Raw genomic sequence first — 24492 nt, forward strand, 5'->3', positions numbered from 1 at the left:
AGAGTTATGCCAGATACAGAATTAATTTTTTTAGCTATACAAGGTAAAGTATGCCATTGAGTTGCAGCTGACATATGCCAAGAAGAAGAGGAAGAAGAGGAAAAAGAAGGAGGAGGAGGAGGAGGAGGAGGAGGAGGAGAAGGAGAAGGAGAAGGAGAAGGAGAAGGAGAAGGAGAAGGAGGAGAAGAAGAAGAAGAAGAAGAAGAAGAAGAAGAAGAAGAAGAAGAAGCCGCATCACCTTCCAATACTATCAGTCTAAGGCCGTGGTGGCGAACCTTTGGCACTCCAGATGTTATGGACTGCAATTCCCAATTGGCCAGGCCGGGGCTGATGGGAATTGTAGTCCATAACATCTGGAGTGCCAAAGGTTTGCCACCACTGGTCTAAGGGCTGGTATTAGGGTTGCCAGATCCAGGTTGAGAAATGCCTGGAGATTTTGTGGCTGGAGCCTGAGGGGACTGTGGTATGGGGAAAGGAGTGATATCAGATATAATAGCAGGAGATCTCCAGCTACCATCAGAGAATACTTCCCAGAATGCACCTAAGAATATTCCCCAGAATCCTCTGCAACGCAAAAAGGTTCCATACAAGCACACCAGGGTTCCTCTGCAAACAAATCAAAGCAGAGAGGCACCCCCTTGAAAAACATTGCCTAAATGCCACAAGTTCTGTCTAGGAACGTGTGAAATGCTCCGAGTCATTTCTCAAAGCTCACCTGAAAACAATTTTATCTTCATTTCGGCTTCCTCTGAGACTCTGCCACAAAGGCTGCTGTGGTGGCTGTCAGGGATCCAAATCGGTGTCCTGACAGTATTATATTAATATTAATTTTAGAAGGGAGGCTTTACTGCTCCCCCCCCCCACACACACACTTTTTGATGAACAAAACAGACAGTGCCAGGTTTAGTGCCTCTGCATCCTTGGAGCTGACACTGATAGATGTCTCTTGCTCGAGGAAGGAGTGTTTTCCCTGGAGCCAGCCGATGAAAAATGAGCTTGCTCTCCCTGACAGGTTGCTTTGCCCTCCTTGAGAAGCCCTCTGCCTTCTGTCACATGTTTATCGTCTGCCTCATCAATTCAGGAGCCAACTTGATTTTTTTTTTGGGGGGGGGAAGGACTGTTTGTATGGCAAAAATTAAATAAATTGGCTTTTAACAGGCAGCAGCTCAGTCGTTTCAACAATTTGACCCAGGAAGAAGAAGAAGAGTTTGGATTTATACCCCCCTTTCTCTCCTGTAGGAGACTTACAATCTCCTCCCCCCACCCCCACCACAACAAACATCCCATGAAATGGATGGGACTGAGAGAGCTGCGCGGAGCTGTGACTAGCCCAAGGTCACCCAGCTGGCATGTGTTGGAGTGCACAAGCTAATCTAGTTCACCAGATAAGCCTCAACAGCTCAAGTGGCAGAGCGAGGAATCAAACCCGGTTCTCCAGATTAGAGTGCACCTGCTCTTAACCACTATGCCACTGCTGCTTTGGAAGCCTGCTTTCCATAGACTCAAAATTTTACGGCAGGGACTGTAGAAGATACCATATTCTGCCTCAACCAAAAATCCAGACAAATTTAGACTAAAGGCCTATCATAAGCAGCACTGAACACTTGTCAACTTCGATTTTTCTCGCCCAAAACGGGAGAGTACAGGTGTCACAATTTGATTGTGTGAATGTTCGCCTTTTTTTTTTTGCTCCTCTTTAAAAGAAGAGTTTGGATTTATACCTGACTTTTCTCAATGATAAGGAGTCCCAAATACCTTATGGGGTAAGTGGGGCTGAGAGAGTTCTGAGAGAACTTGTGACTAGCTCAAAGTCACCCAGCAGGTTCAATGCGGAGGAGCGGGGAAATAAATTCCCCAGATAAGAGACTGCTGCTTAAGTGGCAGTGGGGGGATTCAAACCCAGTTCCCCTGCTTAGACAATGCTGCCTCTCTCTAGCGCTGTTGTTACCACCTGGTTGTTCTTTTCCCTGCTTACTGTTTCTTTCTTCTTCCAGACTAGTTATAATGGGGGATCCCAGTCAATCAGGGAGCACATACTCAAAGGTCGAATCCCCACTACCGTCTTAGCCAGGTTTCAGAGCACAAACCAAGCAGGTTTGAGGTCATTTGTGTTCTGAAACCTGACTAAGACGGTAGTGGGGATTCAACCGGGGAGGTCGTCCCTCAAACCTGGTTAGTTTGTGTTCTGAAACCTGGCTAAGACGGTAGTGGGGATTCAACCGGGGAGGTCGTCCCTCAAACCTGGTTAGTTTGTGTTCTGAAACCTGGCTAAGACGGTAGTGGGGATTCGACCAAAGACAGGATGTCATTAGGCTGCATAACCAATCAGATCTGCTGACAGGATAACATTGCTTAGAACAAATGGAACAACTATGTGGGATGGGGTGTGGGGTAAGTGAACATTTGCGTAAGTAGAGCCAAACTTCCTCACAAACAGGAGGCAGTTTTAACACTGGAGAACTTGTCCACGAAAAATATGTAGGCGATTTGGTTCAGCCGTAAGGGTTTAACTTCAGAGGAAAGCTAAATGGTTTTGCTAAGGCAAGTGAAATTTCTCCGTAGAATGTTGTTTAACCTTGAACCACATAACTTGGCCAGAGGGTTTTTGTTTTTTTTCCTGAACTATCCATTCAAGAAAGCTAGCTTTGATAATCCTGGCAAAATTCCAGGGACAACTTTCAGCATCCTTAACCTGAATGAAAGGCAGGTGATATCCCTGAGTTGATTTCAGCTCTCTACCTAGGTGGGCTTTTTCACTGAGACAGAATTATGCACAAGCGTGCTATGTCTTGCACACTTGACATGTTGTTTTTTTAAAAAAATCTACTACCCAGTCAAACCAACAAGCTTTTATCGAAAGGAAAACGGAACTTCACCCCTGTGATAAAAACACCTTATTTTCTGCAAACATTCCATGGCACAGGACTGAATCTGAGGTTAATAAGAACATAAGAACATAAGAACTAGCCTGCTGGATCAGACCAGAGTCCATCTAGTCCAGCATTCTGCTTCTCGCAATGGCCCACCAGGTGCCTTTGGGAGCTCACATGCAGGATGTGAAAGCAACTGCCTTCTGCTGCTGCTGCTCCTGAGCACCTGGTCTGCTAAGGCATTTGCAAGCTCAGATCAAGGAGGATCAAGATTGGTAGCCATAGATCAACTTCTCCTCCATAAATCTGTCCAAGCCCTTTTTAAAGCTATCCAGGTTAGTGGCCATCACCACCTCCTGTGGCAGCATATTCCAAACACCAATCACACGTTGCGTGAAGAAGTGTTTCCTTTTATTAGTCCTAATTCTTCCCCCCAGCATTTTCAATGAATGCCCCCTGGTTCTAGTATTGTGATTCTAGTATTGTGTTCTAGTATGGTCACCATACACATTCTACCAGCATTTTTAAAAATTCAATAATGTGTACACTGGCTCGTAAAGAAGACATCTGAGCAGTCCTGACATTTTCATATCCAGCATTCCAGAAAAATGAAATTCAGGTGTATCCTACTTTACTTTCTGCACAGCCTTTGATCTAGGGGAGCCACAGGCAATCTTACTCAATCCAGTTTTGTTTTGCCTGGAAAATAATATAGTCTAACTCAAAATGCCGGCATGTTCCTATATCAGCAAATGCTGGCAAATTAAAATACTACTATGGAGATCTTGCCGTGTCCTTTTAAAAATGTCATGAATTTCACGGGCCAAATGTTCTCCAACAAGGGAAGCACGATGGAATGCATGGCTGGTTGCCAGATTTCACCCCGATTCTTGCCTGAAGCTTCTTTCTGGTTGGCTGGTCAGCTATCAGGATGGTGGGGAATGCCATCAAGTCACAGCCGGTTTACAGAGACCTTGTAGGGTTTTCAAAGCAACAGCTGAACAAATGTGGTTGACCATTGCCTACCTCTGCATAGCAACCCTGGACTTCTTTGACGGTCTCCCACCCCAGTACGAGCCAGTGTGGTATAGTGGTTAAGAGCAGGTACACTCTAATCTGGAGAACCGGGTTTGATTCCCTGCTCTGCCACTTGAGCTGTGGAGGCTTATCTGGTGAACCAGATTAGCTTGTGCACTCCAACACATGCCAGCTGGGTGACCTTGGGCTAGTCACAGTTCTTCTGAGCTCTCTCAGCCCCATCCATCTCACGGGATGTTTGTTGTGGTGGGGGGGAGGAGATTGTAAGCCCCTTTGAGTCTCCTACAGGAGAGAAAGGGAGGTATAAATCCAAACTCCTCCTCCTCTTCTTCTTCTTCTTCTACTACTACTACTACTACTACTACTACTACCACCACCACCACCACCACCACCACCACCATCACCACCACCACCCAGGGTTGCTGAGATTTGATGAAATCAGGCTAGCTAGCCTGAGGCATCAAGATCTGAATACCAGCTATCCTAACAGAAGCCAAATTCATTACTCTCTGGGCAACATCACCAGAAAAACAGCAATGGCCTTTCCTTATGAGCTGGCCAATAGGAACAAATGCTGATATTCTAGTATGCCATTCTTGTAGTATCAGCGCACCTTTTTTCCTGGAAGCTGGGGAAAGGGTGTTGCTCTATTTATCCTTAGTTCAGCAACGAAAACCTTGCTGTGCAGAAACATCATGCTGAATTGCAGCTCCACAAGACGCCTTGTTTGAGAATGCCTGGTTTAGGCCAATCCTCCAAAGCCAATCTTACAACTCAGGGGTTTTTCGAAGTCTCAAGTATTCCCCAGTGGAAATCCGAGACGGGGAGGGGGAAGGAAACCTCCAGCCGGCTCAGAATCTCAGGCACGAAACGGAGGCAGGCAGTTGTATGAAGCTCTTTGCCTTGGGCGGTATATAATTTAATTAGTCTTCAAAACCCTGAAGGGGTCACATGCCAGCCATTATCTCCTCCTTGCTGATCAAGTGGGTATCAGAGGTATGTGAGGGTGTCCCCAGGGCATGATAAGAAAATTTGTTTCTGAACCAGCAGCAGAAGGAAAAAAATTAGCAGGTTTTAAAGAGCAAAATGATGTCAAGAAGGAAGAAAGTAGATATTGTTTGCTTCAGGCCTAAGGCAAATAGCTTCCAAAAGATCCTCCCCCTGTAGCCTGCAATGTACCTGTTCAATTACCTGCTTATCTCAGGAAGTCATTCATTCCCATCACTACAGAGGCTTTCTGCTGCATCCCTGCATGATCACAGCGTCTCCCTTTTCAATCAGCCCCTGTTTGATAGTACCCTGTTTCCCCTAATATAAGACATCCCCAAAAAATAAGACATAGTAGAGGTTTTGCTGAAGTGCAAAATATAAGGCATCCCCTGAAAGTAAGACATAGCAAAGTTTTTGTTTGGAAGCATGCCCGACGAACAGAACACAGAAAAATAAGACATCCCCTGAAAATAAGACATAGCGCATCTTTGGGAGCAAAAATTAATATAAGACACTGTCTTATATTCGGGGAAACACGGTAGGTATTTCTGATGCATCTCTGTGTATAGTGTGTCAAAAAATTTTGCACCAGGTCATCTCAAAGTATACGGACCTGGGGGGAAGGAGGAGGAGTGTGGAGGTGATTTTCTACCCGCCCCCCCCCCATGTGACTAAATGGCCACAGCTCGGGGACATTTGACCCCATGTGTTCCCCTTGGTGGTACGCCCCTGGTCCCCTACCACTGCCTGCCATTGATTGGCAGAGGTTATCTGGCAACCTTACTTAGCTCTCAAGAACACAGGATCTAGGAAAACAGGGAAAGTTGGCAACCTTGGTCCCTGACTGATAGGAGAGAGAATGCAGGAGAGAACATAGCCCTGCTTCGTCTGCCTCGTGTTTAAGCTTGCAGCTGCTTCCCTGGTGTTGCGTGTGGGTTTTTCCCCCCTCAAGCAAAGATGATCTCTGTTACCGAAGCAGAATAAAGGTGAACATGAGTCACCAAAGCTGTTCTTTCTATTTCTCTCAGTTTTTTTCCCCCCTTATTTGTCAGAAGCCTCAAAAATATTGTGCCAGTTTGTTGGGCACACAACTTTGGGGAATCTAATTGCTTTGTGAGTCAGATTTGCTGGCATTATCTGCATCTCATTAACAGCAGTCAAAGAAAGAAAAAGGGAAGGAATTAAAATGGGAGCTAATGTTTTCTCTATTAAATGAAAGGGTTTAGCAGAACGGAGTGATAAAAAAAGTCTATGCAGCAAACATTGATCTTAGAGCTCAGAGCTCCACCCCTTTTTACACTTTTAACCACACCCACTGAGTATAACCATCTTTGCTCATAACCCTGGGTTTGAAGGAACACATATGAGGTCGTACCCTAAAAAAAGGTACCTCTGATCATGTTTGGAGTATCTCCTCCTGAAGCACAGTAGAGGAACAGAGAAGCACTAGGGGTGCACAATTCCTGGGACCCAGGTTGCTCTGAAGACCTGAGAAGCCTGCAGGCCTCATTGTCCTCTTCTGCAAGACCAGTTGGAAAGTTGTTTGCTGTCCCCCCTAATAGTTTACATCTCAGCATGAAGCAGCTAAGGTGCTTGTTAGGAATATAAAATTGTTCAACTTAAATTCTTCATTCAGCTGAAACTCATAGGAAATATTCTCCTATGGCTCCTACATACTATGGCTTCCAGTTAAGCAAAGGGTCCCAAGACAGATAATCTGGATTCCCAAAGAGGCCTTTTCCACCCAACATCCTTGAGTTCCTTCCCCACATGTGTGCATAATGTTCCTTCTCAGTGTTTGAACACTCTACCTTCGTTCCTACATTCTTAATTTCATGTTCTGAGGCAGGAAAATGTGAGTTTTAGATATGTAATAGCTATGTGGGTAGAGAAAAAGAATTTGCAATGGTATATTTCATCCCACTTTGTCCAAGAAATCTACCTGGCTAGCGAGAAGCCCCTGGTCATCTTGAAAGCAGCCTGAGCATCCCAGAACGGAACCGTTCCAGGCGAAATGCTCTGCTAAGGAGATGCACTTCAGTTTCCCTGTTGATAGAGCTGTAAACCATTGCCTGTAAGCCCATCGCAGGCAACCCTCTCACTTAAATCCCTCTTCTGCGGCAGAGATAGATTCTCTCCTAAAGTGCTTCGCGGATGGCAACAGCTGATTGCAGAGAGACTGGGGCTAAATTCCATAAAACTCTATTTTTATTTGCCTATAATAAAAAGCCTCCAAAAGTGGATGCAGTTACAGCTTGGCAGGCCCGCCTGGCAAAGACATATGCTTGCGTGGCATTTGTACACTGGCTCGGTTGAAGCCCTCACATGCTGCAGAAAGAAGTAATGGCTGGGCTTATTAAGATCTGGGAAAGCTTCGCTTTGAGAGCCAGCATGGTGTAGTGGTTAAGAGCAGGTGGATTCTAATCTGGAGAACTGGGTATGATTCTTCACTCCTCCACCTGAGTGGCAGAGGCTTATCTGGTGAACCAGATGTGCTTCCGCACTCCTACATTCCTGCTGGGTGACCTTGGGTTGGTCACAGTTCTCTCAGGACTCTCTCAGCCCCACCTCCCTCACAAGCTGTCTGTTGTGTTTGGGGGGAAGAATTAGGACTAATAAAAGGAAACACTTCTTCACGCAACGTGTGATTGGTATTTGGAATATGCTGCCACAGGAGGTGGTGATGGCCACTAACCTGGATAGCTTTAAAAAGGGCTTGGATAGATTTATGGAGGAGAAGTCAATCTATGGCTACCAATCTTGATCCTCCTTGATCTGAGATTGCAAATGCCTTAGCAGACCAGGTGCTCAGGAGCAGCAGCAGCAGCAGCAGGCCCTTGCTTTCACATCCTGCATGTGAGCTCCCAAAGGCACCTGGTGGGCCACTGCGAGTAGCAGAATGCTGGACTAGATGGACTCTGGTCTGATCCAGCAGGCTAGTTCTTATGTTCTTATGTTGTGGGGAGAGAAAGGGAAAGGAGCTTGTAAGCAACCTAGAGTTGTTGTTGTCGTCATCTTCGTCTCCTTCTCCTTCTTCTTCTGTCCAAACCCTACCCTCCTCAAGATCTACCCCCCATCCCAGAGCTGGCAACCCCAAAGGAAGTGGGAAGCAACTGGCAGTGTTCTGGCATGGTAACACCACTTCTGTCACAACCAGGTGAGGTCACCATGTCACCGGTGACACCGTGGCATTCGATCAAAACCACAGACTTTTCACCTGATGCTCGAGCCATTGCCAGTAACATGGCAACACCACTTCCAACTGTGCCAGAGGTAATGCCATCACTTTGGCAAGCAACAGGATCATCTCTTTGGCAAGCCACCCCCCAAAAACCCAGTTAGTCTATCGCCGGTTGGCAGCCTCGTGCTGGCAACCCGGCTGGTGTGTCACTGGCTGAATTTGCCTTAATAGCACATCTATTTCACACATCTGACAGTGTTTTCAAATCTGCTGCCTGCTTGAGTCACTTCTCCACAATGGCAAATAAGCTGTTTTGACATCCAGAAGTGGAAAATCACAGCTATTCCTGCTGAACCCGGCCTCTGGTTTTATTTTCTGCTGGTTAATTGGTTTTATCGGCTGTTTTGATCATTCGTTCGGCTGTTGCGCTTTGCTGTGATTTTCATTACCTCTTCCGCCATTTTCAGAGGCCACCCTGAACACCTCTCTTTTGGGAGAGACCGAGCATAAGAAGTTAAAAGAATCACATTTACATTTAAAAGGTGCATCTAAAATCGTAAGAACTTTCTGACTATCAGGGCTGTCCGACAGTGGAATTCTCTGCCTCAGAGAGTGGTGGAGTCTCCTTCTTTGGAGGTTTTTAAAGAGAGGCTCGATGGCCATCTGTCAGGGGTGCTTTGATTGTGTGTTCCTGCATGGCAGGGAGTTGGACTTGATGGCCCTCGGGGTCTCTTCCAACTCTATGATTCTATGATGCTACGATGCATCTGAACATGTTCAAAGTGACCATTCAGAGTCACTGCATGAGGAGAATCAGAATTTTTAATACTTTACTCCATGGGCCAAATAGCACCCCCTCCCAGATCATTTTGGGATTGGAAAATGGGAAAGATGAGGGATTTTCTCCAGATGTGCCACAGTCCTAATCAAAACTGGACACTGTGGTTTTAGAAGAAGAAAAGTTGGTTTTCATATCCCACTTTACCTTTTAGGATTCTTAAAGGGGCTTGCAATCACTCTCCCTTCTCCTCCCTCACAGATACCTTGTGAGGTAGGTGGGGCTGAGAGAGTTCTGAGGGAACTATGAAAGACCCAATGTCTCCCAGCAGGCTTCATGTGGAAGAATGGGGACACAATTCTGGTGCACCAGATTAGAGTCTGCCACTCTTAACCACTATGCCATGTTGGCTCTCAGAACTGCCTCTCAGAACAATAAAATCATAGAGTTGGAAGAGACCCCAAGGGCCATCAAGTCCAACCCCCTGCAATGCAGGAACACACAATCAAAGCACTCCTGACAGATGGCCATCTAGCCTCTCTTTAAAAACCTCCAAAGAAGGAGACTCCACCACGTTCTGAGGTAGTGCATTCCACTGTCAAACAGTCCTTACTGTCAGGAAGTTTTTCCTGATGTTTAGGTGGAATCGCTTTTCCTTCACCTTGAGCTCATTACTCTTTTGAACTGAAAATATCCCACAAGTCCAGCTTGACTGTTACATACATTGTGACCCCAGACCCAATCTGCACACTCTGTAATGTGTGCATTGGCCAGAACTGAATTCAGAAGGAGGGTTGGCAGGGCGGCTGGAGTTCTTAACAGTGCCTTTTGCAACAAAGGGAATAAAGACTGGAACGGATATGAAGGAAGAGCCTCCTCTCTTCCGCACTGCCCCTCACCAAAACCAATGAGTTGCCTGACCCCACGCAGCCGTGCACTGTGGCTCACTGGAATTTTTAGCGACCAGCTTCCCTTGCAAAGAACACAATGCAGTATTGCTGATACAATCAGCCGTCCATAAAATTACAGCTTCAGTACCCAGCCTGTGGAGCAGAGCGAGCCGCAGTTTCTTCCCCAGATCTCTCCGTGGCTTTGGCATTTTGCAGATCAAAGCTGAAAGCAAATATTGTGGCCGAGACCATGAAAGGTTGCAATTTGCGAATCATTTTGACACACAAAATAGTTTCCCAGTACTAAACCTCAGCTCCCAAAATATGGCTCCACTTGGCTGGCAGTGACTCAATTCAGAAGTTGTAGTTGTCCAATTAGAAACAGCGGGGCAGAAACAAACGTATCTGATCATCTCCTCCCTCGATATCGGTTGCTGAACATACTTTACTATAATAGGATAGAAGTACAGAAGCAACAAGAAAGGGCCATTCTGCCTGGCCTACTGCCCTCACTATGCCTCTGAGCAAATTGAGCATTATGTTGTCAATACTGGTTTTTTTGGCTCTAGTCCTAACTATACTAGCCCAGATTTGCTACACTGCTGTCTCCACATAGATTCACATAAGAGGTCCACATAGCTCCACATAAGAGCTACTGGTACTGCTAAAAAAATGGGGAATGGTGAAGAAACTGGTCTTTCTGCAGGATCTTTGTCACACAGAAATTCCAGAAATGTGACCAGAAGCCATTTGTGACCAACAGAAGTTGGCATGTATACTTCCCTTGGGTATAACTCCTTTACCTTTGGTGAAGATGAGCAACTCCAGATGATCAGTAGTTAAAAATTTTTTAATGAACTGTATTTTTTTTCCAGATTCATAATTCAGGAATTGCATAAATACCATTATCTGTGGGTATGCTGGCCCCCCTAATACCATTTTCGGATTTGCATTCTCTTCTCTCCCACCCAAGATTCCAGAACTATTTGGGTTCCATTATTACCTATAAGGTCCATTTTCCAGAGAGGCTGAAGTGGCTGCTTTTTTTCCCACCAAATGACACTAAATTTGGGAGGATATTGGTGTTGCCTGTCCACAGAGGTCCTGCCAAGTTTCAAGCAAATTTGATCAAGGAGTTAACTTCTATCGACCCATGAACAAGCTGCCCCTAGATATCCTAGTTGTCTCCATTATTTCTCATGGGGGGAAATTCAAGGAAGCCAACAGCCAAACACACAACAGTAATCTCTGGTAAAAAGCCTCCAATTGCAAACCAACAAGCCTAACAGAACCAATGTCAAACCAGAGAATCCCACCAGAACACAGGCAAGTGAGACTAATGTCAAATCAAAGAATCCACCCCAACAACTCTCATGTTTTCAAAATACCTAAACCCTCACCTGCAGTTAACTGTTAAAAGCATAATCAGACATTTTTCTTTAGAACCCACTCCAACAATGTTTTTTCAAAACCCAACAGGACACCACAAACCTCTCCAAAACACACAGCACAGAAAAAGCTTTAAAACAACTATAGGAGAACAGCTGGATGGATGCAAAAAAAGGTCAACTGTTTAAAATAGAAACATTTTTAGACAACCCCTTCTGCAAAAAAGCATACATCTGTTTTTTAAAATAAGAAAAACCTTGTAGAAACAGAACAAATGGAAAGCAACTCTAAAACAAGTCAATAGAACAGCACAAAAATAGTGCAAGAAATACTAAGAAAAAACTACTTTTAAAAGAACCAGATGGAGGAGGGATTGCTCCCCTCCCGCTGCAACTACAACATCTCAGGAAACGAAGAGCAACACAGAAAATCTTGAAATCATATTTTAATATATACAAATTAGAAAGCCAGTCCTGAAGAGGTTGAGCAGGCAAGCACAGAACAACATCTTCCCAGCAAGCAGCACTCCAAAAGATCTAGCCATGACATGGAGTCCAACTGCATGCTGTTTATCCTCTGCCCATGCTTAGAAAACCATGGAGGGATGAGAGTATCATCATGATTGGGCTGACAGCTCATGCCCTGCCCCCCAAGTTGGATCCCATTACTTGGGAGAACTGTCTCTCTCTCCCACCCTTCCTGTCACCTGAGACTCCTATATGCACATGGAAAAATGTAAGAAAAACAGTTCTGAGAGCCTTCAATTTTGGTCCTGAATATTCCCCCATGTACTCAATTATTTCCAGATTTTTCAGGGCCTGGTTATTCAGTACCTGAAAAACCTTTAATATCTTCTAGATACCCAAATATCCACTCCCCCACAAAAATCCAGTAAGATACTTGGGGGGGGGGGGGCATATATTTGGACCAGAGATACCTGAGTGCATATCCCTAACAGACAACCTCATGTATGAATGAGAAGAACCTTGTTAGGTTCCATTCCCCCCCCCCCGCCCCCATTGAGACTATCCCCAGTGCTAAAGAAACAACTCCAGCAGATGTGTGAGCAGATGGCTAGTAAAAGCTTCTGGAGGCTTATTTGCATAGTTGGTTTATAGAATATGATGAGGATGTCAATCATTCCAAAAATGCCTTCCCACAGCATGCAAAGCGCATTACAGATTTAAACAGCCACAACTACGAGCTGTTGGAAGCGGTGGCTAAATTTTTAAATGGTGTTATTTTAAATGGTGTTATTTTAAATGGTGTTATTGTTTAAAAGATATATAACCTTCTGTTTATCTGTAATGTGGTATATATCCAAACAAATTTGAGAGGGAGCAGGGACATCCCAATGCCCCTCCATCTACATGTTGGGAATCGGTCTCCATTTCCCCATCTGGGAACCATCTCCTGCAGCAGGGGCCAATATGAAGCAGAACTGTGTAGCAGTTAGAGAGTCACCCAGAGAGCTAGATGCAAGTCCCCAGTTTGCCATGACTGGCTTTGGCCTACTCACTCTTTCCCCCTCAGCATAACCTACCTCACAGGGCCATTTATGAGGATTATTTATTACCTGAGATTTTATAGAAGAGTTTGGATTTATACCCTGCTTTTCTAAACCCTAGGGAGTCTCAAAGCGGCTTAAAAATCCCCTTCCTTTCTCCCCCCTCCCCAACAGACACCTTATGAAGTCATTGGGGCTGAGAGAGTTCTGACAGAACAGTTTTTAACCTTATTTATTTATTTTACAAAACAGGACAACAGAGCAACAGAGAGTTGGCAGAAAAAAGAACGTCGGAAAGAGAGTAATAATATAAAGTCCCCCAAAACGATAGCATCCACAAAAAGGTGAAAGTAAAAAATCCAGAGAATGGAAGGGTGAAACAACGGAAAGGCATCTTCTATAAGCCTAATGGCTGACCCACATATTACAAGTATATCGATTTCAAATACCTTTAATGGCATATAAATAGTTTAAGATTAACTTAGCAGAATAATAACAGCCTTTACAACTTTACAACTTCTGACGAGTTAAAATAACACCATTTAAAAATTTAGCCACCGCTTCCAACAGCTCGTAGTTGTGGCTGTTTAAAAGATATATAACCTTCTGTTTATCTGTAATGCCTTCAGTTCCATGCAGGAAGGGGATTATGTGCTTCTTCTTACCTATCTCATAAAAAGGACAATTCAACAGCATATGAGATACTGTTTCCACAGAACCCATGCCACACGGGCATTTCCTTTCTTTATGTGGGATTCCAAGGTGGCGTCCAAGGCTAAAGGAAGAAGGCAGGGCATTACACCTAGCTAAGGTGATTGCTTTATGCCACCGGGCCTCAACCAGGAGATAAAGGTACTGGGCTACAATTAATCTATCCACAGGTATTCCCAGAGAGATCGGGGAACAGGTTTTATTAGCTTCCTCTAGCATCTGTTGAAACTCTCTGTCAAAAGATCTCTTCTTGATAGCCCCATAGACCTCCTGCTCTGTTAGCATTAGCAGGTCCTCCAAGGAAATGCCCAACTCATTAAGTTTGGCTTCGATTTTAACCCACTACTGGGTTGTGTGGAGGATGGAGCGTCCCTGGGATGTATAGTCCAGTTCTCCCCCCTCCCCAACAGACACCTTATGAAGTCATTGGGGCTGAGAGAGTTCTGACAGAACAGTTTTTAACCTTATTTATTTATTTTACAAAACAGGACAACAGAGCAACAGAGAGTTGGCAGAAAAAAGAACGTCGGAAAGAGAGTAATAATATAAAGTCCCCCAAAACGATAGCATCCACAAAAAGGTGAAAGTAAAAAATCCAGAGAATGGAAGGGTGAAACAACGGAAAGGCATCTTCTATAAGCCTAACGGCTGACCCACATATTACTGATCCTGGGTTGTATCTGGGCTAGTGGGTCAACAAAAAAAAACAAACACAAGAAGTCCCAAACCAGCTCACCAACTGAATTAACAGCTTCCAGAAGTTGTTGGCAGGGCTATGAACAGACCCTGTCTGCCCTAATGCCAACAATTGCCCACAATCACGTCTTTCAGTAAAGTACGGCAGACAGATCCCGAAGGCTGGTCTGTTCACAGTGCCATTTTCCCTGGACGACCAAAGTTCTGAGAAAACTGTGACTAGCCCATGGTCACTCCAGCAGGCTTCAAGTGTAGGAGGGGCACAAACCTGGTTCACCAGATCAGAGTCCACTGTTCATGTGGAGGAGTGGGGAATCAAACCTGGTTCTCCAGATTAGATTCACCAGCTCATAATCACTGTACCATGCTGGCTCTCTTTCCTCCCAAATGGTACCTCAAAGCTGATTAAAACATCCCCGCTACTTTATCCCTGGAACGACGACCCTGCGAGGCTGGTTACGCCACAAGAGAGGGACTGGTTCAAGACTCCCTCCCTCGGTCCGAATCCACATTGTGCTGTGATGTGCTCGTGCGTGTCCCTGATCGACTGCCATCTCCTATATAAAGACCCAAGGCCTGTCATCTCCACAGCAACTTGCATGACCCTTGTCTCTTGTATCCTTAGGGAATGAATGTAGCAACTGCCTGCTCTAATCAGACAGAGGCTCTGTGAGGCACGCCGCTGCCCTTAGCAGATGGGCAGCGAGGCCGCTGGATCCGATATCTTGGTGTACACAGGCACACAACAATCCAAGGTGTAATTGTTACCGACACGGATGAGTAGGGACGCATTCTTGCAAGAGGCCGCTGCTGGAAAAATCTCGGAATCAGTGGGCCAAAACAGAAGGCACATGTTGTAAGGTCTGGAAGCTAATTTAGTGGAAGGGGGAGGGAAATAGACCAGTATGGAGGTGGGAGAGTGGGTGGGTGGGGGGAGTCGAATGCCACTCCAGTCTGGCATGCATAATGTAGCCACTGCTTGACCGCTGGAGGATACAAGAGAAAACTGCCAAGCCAGCGTTTCTCCGGAGATCAAGAAAAGGGGAATCTCTCAGTAGCTGTTTCAGCTTTCTCTGCCCAGGGGCCGGGCGCTTCTGAATAAAAGATAGTGAGCAGAAAGGCAGACTGCTAAGCAACTGAGTCAGCTTCCCATCCGTCACCTCATCGAGCGCATACGTGCACATGCAACGCGAGGCAAGGGCGTGCTGATTCCCAGTGTTATTGCAGCGAATTATTCATGCTACGGAGAAAGGGAGTGTGCGTGGGAAGAGGGGTTGCTCCTGAGGCTCCGAAGGTCTTCTTTCCTGTCAGCTGGGAAATTGTGGCCTCCTTAAAAATGGGAGCTCCAACAGGGAAGATTGGTGCAACTGTTTGTGCGTTCTGAAAACTGCTTCAGGCGCTAAAGCCAGAGGAATGGGGGTTTCAGGGACATCAGCTGGTCAGACAAGGATATGGGAAACCCTGGTTCAAATCCTGCCTTGGAAGCTTACTGAGTGACTGGGGCCCAGCTCACTGTCTTGCTGCCTCCCAGGATTGTTATTATGAAGATAAAATGGACAAGGGGGAACAACGTGATTCTAGGCATTGTCAAAGGCTTTCATGGCCAGACTCAACTGGCTGTTCTGGGTTTTCTGGGCTGTGTGGCTGTGGTCTGGTAGTTTGTGCTCCTAACATCTCACCCCTGTGGTTTAATGGTTATGAGCAGGTGGACTCTAATGTGGAGAACTGGGTTTGATTCCCCATTCCTCCACCTGAGTGCCAGACTCTTATCTGGTGAACCAGATTTATTTCCCCACTCCTACACACGAAGCCTGCTGGGTGACCTTGAGCTAGTCACAGTTTTCTCAGAACTCTCTCAACCCCACCCACCTCACATGGTGTCTGTTGTGGGGAGAGGGAGGAAAAGGAGCATGTAAGCTCCTTTGAGTCTCCTTACAGGAGAGAAAGGCAGAGTTTAAATCCAAACTCTTCTTCTTCATCATCTATGGCTGCCATTTTCAGAGGTATGTCATGGGGAGAACTGTTTCACAGTGAGATGTTTTTCTGTGCCACAGGGAGAAGCACATCTCACAGTGACATGTCAGCCATAGATACAGGCAAAATGTTAACAACAAAAACTACCAGACCATGGCCACACAGCCCAGAAAACCCAAAGCAACTACTTTGATTCTCATTCGTGATAAGGGCAAGATGTGAACATCTAAATAAAAATAATAAGATGAGCATTTCTCTCACACAGAAGGGGGAAAATCTTTCAAAATCCTTGAAACTCCATCAGTAAGCCTATATGCTTGCTCTGTTTTTTACTTGGAGAAGGGAAGTTGAGATGGACACCCATTCTACCACACAGCTGCATCCATGTATAGTCTTATCATTTGTACCTTTTGACAGGAACTAACAAACTGAATTGTCCCAGGACAAAACAGCTTCAAACTTCATGCAACTGGCTTTTCCGCATGATCTTTGGAACAGGCATTCCGAACGAGGACCTATCAGCACTGGTGACAAATCTGGGGAAACATCTGGATGCTGAACTCTTTTGTTCATCTGGACAGGATCTGCAAGGACAACCCAAGGCAAACTTTCTCACTCAGGCCCCTTCCGCACATGCAGAATAATGCTCTTTCAATCCCCTTTCACAATAGCAAGTGGATTTTGCTCTTCCGCACAGTAAAATCCAGCTGCAAAGTGCTTTGAAAGTGCATTGAAAGTGCATTAGTCTGCATGTGCGGAAGGGGCTTCAGAGCAACTGTCTGCATGAGTTTTCTGAATCATCCTGCCTAATTGGGAAGAGGGTATTCACATACAGCGGGACAGGTGAGTGGTAAGCTGTAAGGCCCGGCGGTACAGGAATCAAAGGCAAAAGAGGTGACGCCAAATTTTATTTTCATGTAGGGGGTTACCAGATACCGCCTGACCACCAGCAGGAATAGAGGGCCTGGATTGCTAGATTCAGACTGTGAAACTCCTGGAGCTTTGGGAATGGAGTGTGGGGAGGGCAGAGTCATCAGTGGGGCACAATGCCATGAAGTCTCCCCTCCTTAGCATGCACTTCTCCAGGGGAACTGATCTCCGTAGCCTGGAGAAGAGCTGTGATCCCAGGAGGTCCCACATCACACCTGGCGGCTGGCATCCCTACCCCCACCCCCTCGCTGCAGAATGGCAAAGAAACAGTGGTTAAACTCAGGGCTGCTCTGACTAAAAGGGCAGCGATAATGGCGTCTGTTTGCCGCGACGATGTGCCCGAGGAGGAAAGCTGACATACAGCTCTGAGAGGAAGCGCGACACGGAGGTAATCAAAGGCTGTAAAATGATGAGAATTGTTCTTTCAAAAACCCTCGTTTCTGCCTCCCTTTGTTTCCCCATTTCTCTTCCCCTCTCTCTCCTGCTGCTTTCATAATGCATTCTTAGCAACACAAACCAACATTCAAGCAACAGAAAACTGGCCCCAAGGTACCATCCCATTAGCTCCACAATAATGAATAATATTTGGGGTGGTTTATGTTTTTGCTCTGTTTTTCCTAATAAGTTTCATCAGGGGGGCTGGTTCCTCGGCGGCCACGGGGGGCTCGGAACTGCCATTAATTCACCAGGGAAGCTCAGTTTCAGTGCCTCGAGGATGTTACAACTTTCAACAACACTTTTAAGCACTAAGCACCATGAGAAATGTGTACATATCATAAATATATGGGGGTATAGACTCTGCAGTGGCTAGACCTTTTGCAGAGGAACTTGGCTTCCACTAGAGTGTGCCATACCTCATGGTATGGTTTTATTATAGAGTTTCCAGTGATTCCTAGAGCTACACTACACCACTTCCAGGTTTCCCTAGGAAGTGACATAGTGGTTTGGTATTCTCCCACCATCTTTAACATTCTGTTTTATTACCACTATGTGGTATAATGGGTGGTGTTCCTTTGAGGGCAATCCTGCCCAGTAGACAGACCTAGGCCAAGAGCCCCAGAAGGACAGGGGGCACCAGGGGTGGCAGAACACGACCCCAATCATGGTCCTGTCTCCAGTGTTGCTACCCACAGCCTTCTTTCCTGGCCTGCCTCCCTGTTACTTCTCCTAAGAAGGATGGGAAAAGAGCAGGTGGCCCCCAATTCTGCCACTGCTAGGCTTTTCATTGGCCCAACTCTAGGTTGCAAACTCCCTGTTGGGAAATTCCTGGAGATTTGGGGGGGGGGGAGCCTAGGGAGCAGAGGGTTTGAGGAGGGATCTCAGCAGGTTTAATGCCATAGAATCCAAAGCAGCTATTTCCCCCAGGAAAATGAATCTCTAGCAATTCTAGGAGCTCTCCAGGGTGCTTATAGGACAGTTGGCAGGTCCTTCTCTTCTGCCCGGTCCCCTCCACTCTTTGCAAGTCCAAAGCACTAAGCACTCTCCAGCCATTCAAATGAGTTCTCAGAGCTTGACCACCAGACGAAAACATGGCGGTGTCCACGTATCTTTGGGGTTGCGCTATTTCTTTATAGAAATCTACTACTAGCTGCCTTGCAACCTTGCAGAACTCCAGGTGACTTCCAATATGAATTAAAAATAGTTATAAAGAAATAAAAGGCCACAGTTTTGAATCTCCTCTTACTTTGTTTATTTATTCCCTGTGTGCTTATTTTCCAACCGTCACCAAAATCCCTGGGCAGGGTACAATCCTAAAAACACCATAAAAGCAATCATAAAACCATCATAATATCTCCTTTAAACACCATCTCCCATCACCCATCACCCACCCCAACCCCTCCTCCTAAGAATACATAATCATACATCCCCCTGAATTACCCCCGACACATTTCAGACATTGAACTGGGGCTGAACCAATTGGAAGCCAGTACAGGTGAGCAGGTACCAAATAAAAGGGAGTGGAAGGGGGGGAGGAAAGGGGAGGCACTGCCCAGAAGGGATCCCCGTAGTACAGAGAGTCGACTTGACCAGGCACCTAAACTCTTGCAAACTATCATTTAGTTCAAACTAAAGTAGTCCGAGCCAGTCCTACATGAAACCCTCTTTAACAGCCTCCTGGAATTCCAAAGTGAGGGGGCATGCGCTCTCCTGGGGAGGTTGTTCCATAATCATCGGGGCTGCCATCAAAAAGGCCCTCTCTTCTGTGCCCCAGATGAGCTGACCTGATTGGTTGGACAGTAAGAACGGCTTCTCCCTGTAATCTCGATTCCTAGGCAGGAAAGTATAGAAGATGATCCTTCAGATAACCAGGTCCCAAGTCATGTGGGACGTTAAAGGACTAAACCAACACCTTGAACTGCACTCAGGAACAGACTGGTAGCCAAAGTAACTGCTGTAATATCAGGGTCACATGATGTTAGTAGCTGGCCCAGACCAGCAGTCTAGCCACCAGCTGCAGCTTTCAAACAGTCTTCAAGTGTAGCCCTGAGTAGAGCACATTGCAGGAGTCCAGCATAGATGTAACTAAGGCATGTGGCTAGATCTAACCAAGCCAAGAATAGATGCAGCTGATGTCCTTTTGTCCACCCTGGGCATAAATTAAAAAATCTCTATCATGTCCCCATTTGGTCATCTTTCACCTAAACCTAAAAAGCCTCAAATGCTTTAGTCTTTCCTCATACAGAAGATGTTCCACCCCTTTGACCATTTCATTGTCCCTTTTCTGCATTTCCACCCATCTCGTAGATATCTTGTTTGCAAGACTGTTGACATCCACCAAAAGCCCCTAGGCAGAAATACCTTTTTATACCACCCACGTCATGTTGATTCATCATTATATATTGCCACAGTGTGTATTTTGCTATGCGTTCTGCTACTGTCTTCCCATGGCAACAGGCCCAGGCCTCCAGAATTCAGATCTGGAGCCACCATGGTATAGTGGTTAAGAGTAGTGGACTCTGACCTGGAGAAATGGGTTTGATTCCCTGCTCCTCCACATGAAAGCGGACTTTGATCTGGTGAACCAGGTTTGTTTTCCCACTTCAACAGGCTGCTAGGTGATCTTGGGTTAGTCACTGTTCTTTTCTAACTCTCTGAGCCCCACTTACCTCACAAGATTTCTGTTGTGGGGATAAACTGTGTATTGTGGGGAGAGGAAGGGAAGGAGTTGGTAAGCTGCTTTGAGACTCTTTGCAGTTGGGAAAAGTGAGTTATAAATCCAAACTCATCATCATCTCTAGCCAGTCCCTCACAGCCTGGCCCTTTAAAGAAGGGGTAATCGGATTCAAATCCAAATGGAGCCTCACCACCGATTTCTTTCGAGGCCTTGTGTTATTGGCTGTTTGATATGCAATCCCTTCCTTAATTATCCATATCACAAGTTCTGTTTTTTTCACCATATATCACAGCCTGATGTACAAACATGTTTGAACAGGCTCACAGCCTCCCAGGATTCAAGGAAACGTGGTGCCAAAGCTGGGAAGCCTGTATCACAGAACTGTGAGCCTCTAGTCCACATGAGCAGATAAAATTAACTCCACTCTCCAAATTTACCAAAGCCTAGGGTTGCCAACCCCCAGGTGAGTCCTGGATATCTCCCGGAATGACAACTGATCTTCACACTACAGAGGTCAGTTGCAGGGGAGAAAATGGCCACTTCGGAGGAGGAGGAGGAGGAGGAGGAGGAGGAGGAGGAGGAGGGAGGGGGGAGGAGGAGGAGGAGGAGGAGGAGGAGGAGGAGGAGGAGAAGAAGAAGAAGAAGAAGAAGAAGAAGAAGAGGAGGAGGAGGAGGAGGAGTTTGGATTTATATCCCCCCTTTCTCTCCTGCAGGAGACTCAAAGGGGCTTACAATCTCCTTCCCCCCTCACAACAAACACCCTGTGAGGTGGGTGGGGCTGAGAGAGCTCCGAGAAGCTGTGACTAGCCCAAGGTCACCCAGCTGGCGTGTGTGGGAGTGTACAGGCTAATCTGAATTCCCCAGATAAGCCTCCACAGCTCAGGCGGCAGAGCTGGGAATCAAACCCGGTTCCTCCAGATTAGATACACGAGCTCTTAACCTCCTACCCCACTGCTGCTTCCTGAGGACTATTTCCCCAGTGATGTTATATTACCCTGTCTGGCCACTTGCAACTCTATGACCACATCCTGCCTTCCCCAGGGTGCAGCCCCAAATCTCCAGGGATTTCCAAATCCAGAGCTGGCAACTCTACAGGGATATGGACACACCTAAGCAGGTTTTCATGTGCTGGATTGGTAGAGGCAGGCACAAATTGGCAACGTGACTACAATTTTCTGGACACAGTGAAAGGTATACATGAATACCTCTTTTTTAAAAAATGCCAGGGATCAGAAGAGACAGCAGGACCTTGATTTTATGTTTGTCCCACTGCTTCCCTTTGGCTTGATTTCAGCTCCATATGTATTTCATTGGGTGAGAGCCAATACCTTCTACTTGTGACCTCCTAGATTCCGCCACGACCGACCCACTAATGTCTGCACCACAGCTAGAATTTCCTGCTCCTAAAGACCATGGGGACAGCAAACATCTGAACAAACATGCAGGCTTATCTGGTATTCCATGCAGCCAGCTGTAGCAACCAAATGCAAACACACAAATCTCACGACATCACGAAGAAAACACTGCCACCCATCTTGGAATAACTTTGTCCCTAATTTCGTTAGGTCGTTTGCTTTAAAGTAGCTAATTTGCAAAGCAAGTCCAGGGCTGGAAGGAAACAGAAAAGAACAGGTGGGTATATTTTTCCACTCTGTGCACCATTTTGACATTGAAAGGAACTAGCTTTAAATGTCCTGTCTGTTGCACTGATGATAAATGTTATATGCCAGGGCTGCCATTTTATCTGTATTTTTTTGCCAGTTCGTTTTATTTATCCTGGAAAATCTTCCTGAATGATTGTTAGGATTTCAGGCTGAGGCTAGACACTCGCTTACTCAGACAGCCCACACTGTTGAAGAGAAACGGCTCTCTTGCAAACTCTTCCAACATGAAGGTTTGGGAGGAAGCGGTTCCGACCCACACAGGCGCGCACACACATTCCTTCCAGCAGCCGAGGAACAAAAATCAAACATCAGTTTTATATGACTTTGCAGCAACGATTTTTAAAAAAAATGTTGCATAACGCCTCCACACCGGCACTCTTAAAGAAGGGACACAATTAGCTCCAGCATCTGGAGATGATTTCTTGGTCTGTCACTCATATCCACAAGAGGACCATGAAGCACAGCCCACAGTGGGCTAGGAGAATCGTGAACAGCTTCTACCACAGCAATACGCCCTACTTTCCGCATTCCTGTGCACGAAATTTTCAAACAGCCCCAAACCCAAAGTATCCTCCCGTGTGAGGAGAAACAAGCCCAAATGACCAAGGAAAGGGGGGCATGAGGGGTCGGGAGAGGCCTGTAGAACAGCTCGAGAGCAGCTTCTTCCCATTATAGGACCCTGCACACCACACCATTGCCTTGCGCAAACCAAGCAATGCATCTTTCCCGTCCCGACGACAATGTGTCGTGTGCAGGAAACAAGAGCGAACCAGCTTAACCCAGCCTATGAAGGAGAAAATGGCCTCGAGGGTCTGAACACAGACACATGCCATGCAGCAAGCAGGATTGTTACAGTTTAGCACAGCATCTCAAGATGAAGGTGATGGATTCGATTTCTGAGATGTCTCGTTAAAAGAGTTTCGAAAAGCAAGTGCTGCAGAAATGCAATTAGGCAGAGTCCAGAACGCCAAGCTAGAGGGACCCATTATCTGATTTAGGGCTGTTCCTTGAAACAATAATCTACAGTCATTTCTGATGCTGTGAAGCAGGGCCGGGGGGCGGGGGGTGTGGAGAAAGGGAGATTTCAGGAGGAAGTCATACCGAGCCGGCAAGTTAAACATAAGGCGTCATTTATCAGTTTTGTGAATCGCACCAGTGTTCAAGGGAAGGCCATGACGGGATACTGAACCTCGAGAAAGCCAGGGAGTCCACCGATCCATCAAGAGCCAGTCCTTGAATTATCTGGGAATTGACAGCCGTCACTGAGCCAAGCTCAAATCAGCATCCTGCTTGAACCAGAATGGGGTTTTTTTTAACTCCTCGAGATCCACAGGTCAGCACGTGGGGACTGGACCTTAGATACACAGCACCCAACCCTAGGTCCCTCGGGACTGGAGGAAGGCAGAGAAATTACGGCAGGGTGTCAATTGCTGGGACAGTCCTGAGTCCCTTCTGCCTTAACACCTGGTCCCCTATTCCAAAAGAACAACATGAGGCCCGCCTCTCTCTCTCTCTCTCTCTCTCTCTCTCTCTCTCTCTCTCTCTGTGCAAAGCATCCAAACTCCTAAAAGGGCCTCATTTTCTCCTGTGAAAGAGGGAGGCATTTTGTTCACAGGTGGAAGCCAAAAAAAACCGAGTTTGGTTCCACGCTTCCGTCTAACACAAACCAGGCGTCTGCTGCATCCCAGTGGAGAGACACATGAAGAACAACTCTGCTTTTACTATTTCTCTCCCCCGCACACACACATGCTCGAGTCTTGTAGCAACATCTGATCTTCAAGGAACAGCAAACCCCCTTCCGCCTACAAGTCGAGCTATCGAACCGCTAGCATGTCGGGGGACATTTTTGCACGTGTGTTCTTCCCAGAGCCAAAGGGCAGGCCAGCCAAGCTCAGCATTCCTCCCAGCACACTTATTCCCAGCCAGTAGGTGGAGAGAGCATGATCATCTTAAGCCAAAGCAAAATCCTAATCATTTCAAGACGAACCACAATGAGGTCTCACTGTTCGTTTAATCAACTTTCTACCCTTTCTCCTTCCCCTGATTTGAGCGCACCGAGATGCCAACTGCAGGCGCCATGCCCAGAGCACATGTCTCTGGGTGTGCAAGACGGCTGTTGCATAAAACTCCCCTTGAAACTTAAAAGAGTTACCTCTTGCCTGTACATGGAGGTCTGTTAACCATTGGCAGGCGAGTTTGCACAGGCTTGCAAGCGCCTGCCACTCTGATGCGCCGATTCCGCTCCTCGGCAGTCTTATGGGAGCTGATCAGGCGGTCTGGACTCCGGTCTGTGCTCCCCCTCCCCTTTTCATGCTCGGCACACTTTCTTGGGAGTAAGACCTACAGCACTCCAGGGTAAACATGCCTCCGGCTGGAAGTCTGGAGGGAGGCAGCTGTGCAAACGCACCCACCTAGGGAGATCTTCTCAGCTCGCATAAAAGCACTGACCCCAATTCTAGATCGGAGGCAGGGGAAAAAGCCAGCCTCAACTTCAAGGGCAGCCCCCAGCGGGGTGCAGTCCAGTTTGGAAGGAGGTGGGCCGAGGTCCTTTCCCTGAGCATCTTCCCCTTCCAGAACCAGAGAACTGAGTCTCCTCTGTGCCACTGGAGCAAGTCTGTGCAACCTAAGAGCGACAGAAGGGAGTTTGCCCTGCTTTGGGAGGTTGGCAGCCGGACCCTCCATTCTCTCTCTCTCTCTGTCTCTCTTTTACAAGAAGTTATGCAGAAGGTCATCTACAGCACACAACACACACACACACA

At 46.5% G+C, this 24492-nt stretch overlaps 1 protein-coding gene across 3 annotated transcripts in view; it reads right to left on the minus strand.

The window, feature by feature from the left end:
* Positions 1-24492, minus strand: part of AJAP1 (adherens junctions associated protein 1) — a 132919-nt gene that overhangs the window by 107704 nt on the left and 723 nt on the right. For 2 of the 3 annotated variants that reach the window (XM_048519533.1, XM_048519531.1), the window contains exon 1: positions 23886-23967. The exons of the other annotated variant lie outside the window; for it this stretch is intronic. In XM_048519533.1, the coding sequence (XP_048375490.1) occupies positions 23886-23917 (32 nt within the window). In that variant the 5' untranslated portion in view covers positions 23918-23967. Of the gene's footprint in view, positions 1-23885; positions 23968-24492 lie in introns of those variants that run through there. 3 annotated transcript variants of the gene reach the window in all.

This window comes from Sphaerodactylus townsendi, linkage group LG16 (genome assembly GCF_021028975.2).
Source record: "Sphaerodactylus townsendi isolate TG3544 linkage group LG16, MPM_Stown_v2.3, whole genome shotgun sequence".
NCBI lineage: Eukaryota > Metazoa > Chordata > Lepidosauria > Squamata > Sphaerodactylidae > Sphaerodactylus > Sphaerodactylus townsendi.